The following is a 9,536-nucleotide window of genomic DNA, read 5'->3' on the forward strand; positions in this document are numbered from 1 at the left end:
CTACCCATTCAAATCGGGAAGTAGTTTCAAGTTGGAGTTTTAAAATAATTTTAAAATAAAAAATAAAATAAAATAAAATAATGAATTATTAATTCAAATTTGGGAGTAGTTTCAAATTGGAGTTTTAAAATTATTTTAAAATAAAAAAACAAAAAATCTATTTATATATATAATATATAATATAATATAATATAATATAATATAATATATGTATAATATATAATATATAATATATATAATAGGAGAGTCAAAGAAATCTATATCTATCTATCTATCTATCTATCTATATATATATATATATAATAGGAGAGGCAAAGAAATGTTATAATGACAAGTATCATAATTTCTATTAACAATATAATTATACTAAATATTGGATAATATAATAAATAAAAATACATAACAAAAAAATTATTGATGACTATATAAGTCCCTTTAATTTAATAGAGATTTTATTTATTAAAATTTAGACAATATCTATTCTATTTATATAGAATAGGAGAATCAAATAATTGTGATAATTCCAAATGTAACATCGAAAAATTAACAAAGTGACAAATATTTTTTTAATATTGACCGCGCATCGCGCGGGTACGATTACTAGTCAAGTATTAATAATTGAGTTTTAAATGTAGTATTTGTACTTGTTTGAGAAAAAATCCGGCCGTGCATATACTTATAGTCCGTTTGGCCAAACTGCAAAAATCAGCTTATTTTGAGAAGTGCTTTTTTTCAAAAGTGCTTTGCTCAAAAGTACTTTTGGTGAGAAGCAGTTTGTGTTTGACTAATTATAGTTTGAAAAGCACTTCTGAGCAGCAATTAGTGTTTGGCCAAGTTTTAAAAGCTGCTTATAAGTGTATTTTTCTCAAAAGTGCTTCTCAAAAAAGTGCTTTTGGAGAGAAGCTACTTTTTTCTGCTTCTCCAAAACTGCTTCTACTTCTCCTCAAAAGTACTTGTTTTCCTTCCAAAAGTTTGGCCAAAGAGCTCAATTTTTGGCCAAAAGTGCTTTTGGCCCAAAAAATAAAAAAGCTAAAAAAAAGCTGGGCCAAACAGGCTATTACAGTGCTTATCAAAAGCCCTCCGGACCCGGCGAGATTCCGGTAAGGATTTCGGGTGAGGATCTCCTGGACTGATTGACAAATCCATGACAGCCAAAAAAAAGGAAAAAAAAAAAACAATTTTGGGGCGAATAAGAGCAGTGGCTGCCAAGAGCTATTGAAGACGAGAAAGCTAGGCTTGCCAATGAGCGCCATTATTTCAGTAAGTTTCATCTGTAACTATTTTGTCTATGTATGATTTCCTTTGTTTATTTGAAAAATAAGGGCGAATATGATTTAAAATGAATCTGCTGCACAATTACTTACCTTGATTGCTGCAATGGTACTAGTAGTATCATACTACTCATATAGACTTAGCAAGTAGACATAGGTACTGAAAATATATAATTTCACAGCCAAAATTATATTTTTGTATCGCACTTTATCTTTCAATAGACGATTGAATCAATTTTAGTTTAATAATTGGCCTAAGTTATCACCATAGTCATTCTAGGTTGGTTTTTTCTTTTAATTTATCTTGCTAACTAAATCAAAGTAGTTGAATATTACAACAACCACGTTTGTCCTATTGAAAATACACACATTTGTCAAAGAACAGAAGAGCTAAATAGATTGATGTGCTGTCATATGTGATAATATTTGGCTGATCTGTTAGTAATATGTATAGAATCTTTTTCTGAAAGCGGAACAACCACTACAAGTCTAGATAGATTTTGGATATGAACGCACCCCTTAGCCAAGCTTGAACTTCATTTATTTTCTTTGATATATACAGAAGTTAAAAATATATCGAATACTTCTAATGACAAGAATGAATAGAAGTGTTTGCCAAGATGTTAAAATTACATCGGCAATATAATGAGATTCTATACCTTGGTTGAATTTATTTCTTAGCGATCTTTTTGAGCTCATTCTGTTGCATGACTTTCAAGGCATCAACACCTTTACCCACTGTAACGACAGAACCTATCCATCAAGATGATTCTACAGTTAGAGTGGGTGAAGTTTGTAACTTTACTATTACTGTAGATAAAGTTTTGTGACTTTATTATAATAGTGGGCAAAGTTCAATTACTTTAGGTGGAAAAAAATAGCTTAGTGACTTTACTGCTATGTGGTGGGTAAATATTAGTTAACTTTAGTGTGGAAAAAATTAATTTTGTGACTTTACATTATATGGATAACATTTATTGGCCGCATATGAAATTAACCAATTTTATTCTATAACAACAAACAACAATAAACCCAGTGTAATCCCCCACAAGTGGGGTCTGGGGAGGGTGATAGATATGCAGACCTTACCCCTACCTTTAAGAAGGCAGAGAGGCTGTTTGATTTTATTGTATAGGAATCTTAATTTTTAACTTATTCCATTCAAATGCATGAATTTCAATGCATTAATAGAATTACGACTTAACATATAAGTTCATGTAATATAAGATAATATTCACATCACTAGTGATGAGACAGCTCTAAAGACTTATTTTAACCAATACCTTGATATAGGCCTAGGTAGCCATTCTGTCTCCTTTATAAGATCAATGAAGACATACCCACATATATTAAGTCCTGTATACATGTTTGATGGGAGAGTTTGGAACCAAAACGGATACATATTAATGTCAAGCTAAGAGCTTTTCCTATTGAATGATTTCATACTAAATTTGTATGAAGATCTCAGGAGTGCAGATGGAATACCATTTATCATATTTGACGTACACATATCCAGATTGCGGGAGATCAGTATGGCAATGGAATAAATCTTTATGCGCGGAACCTGACAAATGGGGTTGGAATTCGCTGCACTATGCTGTTAAACTAGGATTGAAAGAAGTAGTTTCTGATATGCTGGGGTGGAAGAAACGTTAGCCTACATTTCAGCAGGCAGTGAAAATCACTGGATGACGACAATTCACATTGCAGTCGGTGAAGGTGATATAAGCATGATAAATGAGCTACCAAACCACCGCCCAGATTGCTGGGAAATGTTTAACAGCGGTGGCCAAAATGCTCTTCATGTTGCCATATTGAACAATCAAGAAAAGTAGCCGAATCCTTTTTAAAGTATAAAAAGTGGGATAGCCTTGTTGATGAGTCAGATGATGATGGCTATACTCTTCTCCATTTGCTTGCTGCCTCTAATTGGCGCCGTGTGCCTGTAAAATTAAGAGTTCATCCCAGATCGAAGAGGATGTCATTTAACAAAGAAAACCAGACTCCACTGGACGTAGCATCGTCTGGCACAAAGACAATGACAAACAAGAAAAGAATCAAATACAGCTTGGGACGCGATCTTATTGATATTGGCGGGTGGGGAGGATGTCACTTCCTGAAGAAGACACCGCATCCAGAGGATGGAATGGATCAACAGAGGGAGAATTTGGAAGCTAGGGAATGTGAAATAAGTATCAATGCCGTAATGCAGTCAGCTCAAATACATCTAGTTGTGGCCACTCTGCTAGTTACAGTCACCTTTGCAGCTGGTTTTGCATTGCCAGGAGGTTTTGACAGTGATCCTGGCCCTAATAAAGGGATGGCAATTCTAATAAGGAAAACATTGTTCTGTGCATTTGTTGTTACGGTCCTTACGGATGTCATTGCCTTTGCATGCTCCGCTAGTGCTGTATTCAGCTACTTCAACAATAACAACAACAACAACGACCCAGTAAAATCTCACAAGTGGGGTTTGGGGAGGGTAAATATTCAGCTACTTCATCGTGGCAACAAAATTTTGACCACCGTCCCAGCAGGATTTGGCAGTTTTGTTGTACCTTAATAGTATCGCAACTTGTTTGCCGCTTCAGGCAATGGTAGGAGTTCTAATTGCATTTGTAACTGGTGTTTGTGCTACTTTAGCACATTCAGTTGGTCTCGCCATTACTGTCTGTGCCATCAGTTGCATCTCTTTCCTTTTGTGCTACAGGGTTGTGCATCTCATTATGAAACTGCAAAGGAACATATAAGAACATGAGTAGGTAGACATGAATGCATCTCTTTCCTTATGTACACTGCATTAATTTCCGCTCATGTTGACATCATGATGCAGTGATGGATCCGGGATGTCCCCGTGCCGGTTCACTTTACACTGCTCATGAAAAGTCCCTCTGGCAAGATTTCAGTAAGGCATTTCCGGCGGGAAATTCCATGGCTGACTGACAAACCCTAGACAGCCGTAGAAAAAAACTAATTCTTTTGAAGAAACAAGAAAAGAAGATCCTGAAAACAATAGAGAAGATGAAAAGATGTTAAAGTGCAATAATGGTGGGAGCCCTTTCCGGAGCATTTTGTTGGGTATCCTTCTATTCCCCCTCTTAATTCCTTGTCTATTCTTGAATTTCTAAATAAAGTTGTTGGAATTTGCTGCTGATGTTTCATATTTTGATTTTGTAGATTTGTGAGGAAGCATATGTTGGGTATGGGGAATAGGAGCAATGTCCGCTAAATGGTGAAATGGGGGGTCTCGAAGAGTTTAAAGGCCTCCACAAGTTACTCGAAAAAGCAAAAGGCTCGCCAATGAGTGCCGCTATATATTTTGGTAAGCTTTAGCTGTAGCTAATTTGGGTTTTGTAAGCTCTTGTTTCATAAACACTTGACGTCCACATTGATATTCTTTCAAATTTAACTAATATAAGGTTTCATGAAAGGAAATTAAGAGCAAAACCAAACAACAAATCCCTTTCTTCAGGATTCATCAAGAATCTAATTAATTTCCTATATAATGTTTCATCCAGAGAAAGCAAAGTACTAACAAGATGATACTTTGAGAGATTTTGAACAAATCCCCAAATAAAGAAAAAGGATCCAACCTTGTACGATGCTGCATTGGAAAGCATTGCCGGAGATGGCGGTTTTCTACGTGTAGATCATCTGAAAAGGGATGGATTAGAAAATGGATACCAAGTCACTCCGAAGGGAAACATGGCCCTTTACGTTGCAGCCCTCTATGGCCAATCGGGTTTCGTGAGAGAAGTCCTTAATATTGCTCCAGCATTGTTATGCCGTCAGAACAAGAAAAAAAAACTGCACTTCACATAGTTTCTTTTTTCTTGTTCTGACGGCATAACAATGCCGGAGAGGGGAATAAGAAGACACGATCATGAGGATGATGACTGATGTAGATACAACCCTGCACAAGGCCGTGAGGAGTGGACATGTTGATGTTGTCAAGGTCTTGGTGAAAGAAGATCATGAATTCGAATTTCCAGGGAAACACCATCTTATCTGGCGGATGATTCTGATTTTATTATTCTGCATATAGTCTGGGAAATCTGCAAGAAACCAACTTATGAAGACCTTGACGTGCGGGTACGTAATTGTTGTTACTCACTGTATTAACATCTAATATTAGTAGTTAATTATTTGACGTGCCATAATATAGTATCGTCTACTTTAACTAATAGACTCTACGTTCATCTAAATACATGACTTGACCCACTTCTTTAATTTGAGCATTGCCTTGATCACTGGTCCTGATACATGTGAGCTTCACTTATTTCTTTTTGATGCAGTCTCAAATACAATAGAATCTTATCAATGTGCTTTGCCTTTTCTCTTTTTGAACTTGTAAACAGTAAAAAGCAAGAGACCATCACCATAAGTTGCTTCTTAAACACCAAAGTGAATATCATGTCTCTCAAAGAAAAGGCAAAGCCAGTTGTACCTTTTTGATTAACTGGACAGGAAGAGAAATAATTTAAGCAATTTAGCTTTAAATTCTCCTACTTCCAGTAATATAATTTTAATTTAACAAATCAGTAAATATGATATTATCAATATGTATTAATTAAATTAAGATGTGTGTGGTTTTATGATTTTAAAACAAATCAGACCAATTGTGTAGCATGCATAAAAAGAATTTGAGGGAGGTTTGTGCTGAATACTTAAATTCAACAATTAAACGCACAAAAGGGTAGTTCTGGAACAGAATATAAATTTTATCAATGAACCAGCTTTTTTACTGAAAAGCAATAATAATAAGGGAGGAGGAATGTAGTATCTAAGATCATAGAAGTTAGTGTAACAAAGATACATTTGGAGGGAGGTCTTTGAAATTATCCCTACATTTTTTTATTTGTTCTAACTTAACTTTCTTTTTCTCTTTTTCAAAAGATATTTTGGAAAAATAGAAATTAATAAGGATATGGGATGTTAGTAAAACTTGATTTTTCAGATTTATCTGGACTTCATGAAAATATTTTCCTTGTTCTATTATTTTCTTATTTAATTACTCAGTCTTGTCCGTGTTGAAAAAAGAGAATCATGAGACAAAGTAAATTTTAAGACATAAGTAATATTTTGGTTTTAGGGGATTTAGTAGTAAAAACCCCGTTTTTATTCATGGTGATACTCTTTTAACTTTTGACTAATAATTAAAAGGCAAAAGAAGAAACAGCAAAGATAAACGACAAATTCCTTTCTTCTGATCAAGGCAAACAACAAATCCCTTTCTTTTGATCAAAGGCAAAGATCAGTGGTGTTCAGAATATTTCTATATAATGTTTCATCCAGAGAAAGCAAAGGACTGACAACATAATTCAGGAGATTTTGGATAAATTCGCTAATAATTAAAGAAAAAAAAATGGATCCAACCTTGTATAATGCTGCGGTAGAAGGCAATACCAGAGATGGCAAATTTGTACTTGCTGATCATCTGAAAAGGGATGAAGAAAATGGGTACCAAGTCACTCCAAGGGGCAACACTGTCCTCCACGTGGCAGCCCTCTATGGCCACTCCCATTTCGTGGGAGAAGTCCTTAAGATTACTCCGGCATTGTTATGTCATCAGAACAAGAAAAATGAGACTGCACTTCACATAGCAGCTAATGAAGGGCACAGTGAAGTAGTCCGTATGCTACTTAGTATAGCTGGAGAGGAGAATAAGGAGATACTCATGAGGATGACAGATGACAATGGAGATACAGCCCTGCACAAGGCCGTGCGTAGCCGACATCAAGATGTAGCCAGACTTTTGGTTAAAGAAGATCCCGAATTCGAATATCCGTCCAACAAGGCCCGGGAGACACCACTGTACCTGGCGGCGGAGTCTGGTCTTCGTGATGCTTTGGTTGAAATCTTGGTAACCTGCAACAAACCAACTTTTGCAGCAGGTCCATTTAATCGAACACCTCTGCATGCAGCAGTAATTCATCAACACACGGGTATGTACGTATTTTTTGTTACTCTCCGTCATTACCATCTAGCTTTAGTTTGATTTTTCCATACCGTTGTCTACATTAACTTGGAGTATATAATCATTTCAGATATTCTCAGTAGTAAAAAATTAATATTCACATCACTCATTTTGTGAGACAACTCTAAAGACTTATTTCTAGTTAACCAATAACTTTTGATATATAGGTAGCCATATCAAAATCCATACGTGTTTGATTGGTTGTGGAGAAATCACAAATCGTCTTGGTAACAATAATAATTTTCTCCTAATTAATTAGTTTCCCTTTAAATGATTAACTCAAAAGTCAAATTTTAACTTTGATGGCTCTTCATACCACTCTTGAACCCTTGACCTAGTGGAAGACTTAGAAATCAATAAGTATTCAATCAATAACCACCAAATCCAAGCTCTAGGATTGTGCGAGAAGTATGAAAGAGGAAGCAAAAGAATAAATAATTTAAAGCTAAGCGCTTTTGAATGATCTCATAATTTGTGGTGAACTAACTCTTCATCATCATCATTATCATCATATTTGACACGTCCAGATTGCGCGAGATTACTATGGCAATGGAATAAATCTTTATGTGAGGAAGCTGATGTAAGTGGTTGGAATTCGCTGCACTATGCTGTTACTCTAGGAGTGAAAGAAGTAGTTTCTGATATGCTGGGGTGGAAGAAATCCTTAGCCTACCTTCCAGCAGGCAGTGAAAATCGCTGGACGACAACGTTTCACATTGCAGCCAGTGCAGGTGATGAAAACATGATAAATGAGTTGTTAAAGTACTGCCCTGATTGCTGGGAAATGCTTGACAGCAGAGACAAAAATGCTCTTCATGTTGCCATATTGAACAATCAATATATGTTAGTTAATTCCTTATTAAAGTCCACGAAGTGGGATAGCCTTGCTGACAATGCAGATGATGATGGCAACACTCCTCTCCATTTGCTTGCCTCCTCTAGTTATTGGGCCCATGTGCCTGTGAAATTAAGAGAAAACCGCAGAGCAAAGAAGATGTCATTTAACAAAGAAAATCAGACTCCACTTGACGTAGCATGGTCTTGCACAAAGAGGACGACAAACAAGGAAACTATCAGTGGCAGCTTGTATCACGATTTTGCTAACATTGGTCGATTCGGACGACGTGAGACTCCGTGGAATACTTTGGATGAAATTCATATACAGAGGGAGTTTTCGAAGCGTGATAAGGAATTTGAAACAGAAATCAAAGGCATCATGTCGGCAGCTCAAATACATCTAGTTATGGCCACTCTATTAGTTACAGTCACCTTTGCCGCTGGTTTCACATTGCCAGGAGGTTTTGACAGCGATTCCGATAGCCCTAATAAAGGGATGGCGATTCTAACAAGAAAAGCAGCATTCCGTGTATTTGTTATTACGGATGCCATCGCCTTTGCATGCTCGGCTGGTGCTATATTCAGCTACTTCCTCATGGCAATAAATCATCGACCAACGTCCTATCAGGATTACAGAATTCTATCGGCTCTCAGTAGAGTCGCAGGTCAGTTGCAGCTTCTGGCAATGTTAGCAGTGGTAATTGCATTTGTAACTGGTATGTATGCTACTTTAGCACATTCAGTGGGTCTTGCCATTACTGTATGTACCATCGGTTGCCTCTCTTTTCTTTTGTACATGTTTGTAATGTATATTGTTGGAAGAGAACTTTTTTGAGAAATAAATGCATCTTTTTCCTTACTTCAGTGAAATTAATTCAAGCAGTATGGCCGATTAATAGTACTGCAGTCTGCATGCATCGTATCAGTATTTGTTTAACAGATTGTTCAGTTCAGCATCTCTCTTTTTGCTTTAGCTTGCCTTCTCGCATACCATATGTATATAGATGCATTCGTAACGATGATGTGCTAGTTTTGTAGTTTAAAAAAAAAACTGTCAAATTTATTCAAAATAATTACGAATTCTTTAATATTGTATAGTATTATATGTTATCTTGGTTTTTATTTTCATTTATATATTAAAGTAATAAGACGCCTTACTTTAAAAAGTAGCTTAATTACTTTAGAAGTTACGTGCTTATATGCACGTGAGCTATTAGTTTCTAATTAACTTCTAGTCTGAGCCAGGGGGTTCAAAACCGAACCAAAACCGAAAATCGAACCGAAATCGAAGTTTAATGGCTTATCGGTTTGGGGGCGGATAATTCAATTTTCTTAACGGATAATCCGTTAACCCGTTAAGAATACATACATATATACATACATATACATATATACATATATACATACATATACATATATACATATATACATACATATACATATATACATAT

General features: G+C 35.7%; 1 protein-coding gene across 5 annotated transcripts; it reads left to right on the forward strand.

Annotated features, from left to right (window-relative positions):
* The first annotated feature begins 1,037 nt into the window (after nt 1-1,037).
* On the forward strand, nt 1,038-8,944 carry LOC109218115 (protein ACCELERATED CELL DEATH 6-like). 5 transcript variants are annotated; one of them, XM_019382435.1, is made up of 6 exons: nt 1,038-1,260; nt 2,733-4,349; nt 4,449-4,593; nt 4,790-5,363; nt 6,435-7,216; nt 7,776-8,944. In XM_019382435.1, the coding sequence occupies exons 5-6, from the start codon at nt 6,637-6,639 to the stop codon at nt 8,918-8,920; spliced, it is 1,725 nt and encodes a 574-aa protein (XP_019237980.1). In that variant the 5' UTR covers nt 1,038-1,260; nt 2,733-4,349; nt 4,449-4,593; nt 4,790-5,363; nt 6,435-6,636; the 3' UTR covers nt 8,921-8,944. The 5 variants fall into 5 exon arrangements, with proteins under 5 accessions (XP_019237980.1, XP_019237981.1, XP_019237979.1 ...); XM_019382436.1 differs by having other exon boundaries at nt 2,740-4,349; XM_019382434.1 differs by having other exon boundaries at nt 4,105-4,349.
* The last annotated feature ends 592 nt before the right edge of the window (nt 8,945-9,536 follow it).

The sequence above is a fragment of the Nicotiana attenuata genome, unplaced genomic scaffold, assembly GCF_001879085.1.
Source record: "Nicotiana attenuata strain UT unplaced genomic scaffold, NIATTr2, whole genome shotgun sequence".
NCBI lineage: Eukaryota > Viridiplantae > Streptophyta > Magnoliopsida > Solanales > Solanaceae > Nicotiana > Nicotiana attenuata.

Bases quoted from the DNA above. Each gene is read 5' to 3' on its own strand.
- LOC109218115 (XM_019382435.1), top strand. From the start codon at position 6,637: ATGGATCCAACCTTGTATAATGCTGCGGTAGAAGGCAATACCAGAGAT. The intron at 7,217-7,775 runs GTATGTACGTAT...TGACACGTCCAG, and splicing joins AGTAATTCATCAACACACGG to ATTGCGCGAGATTACTATGG.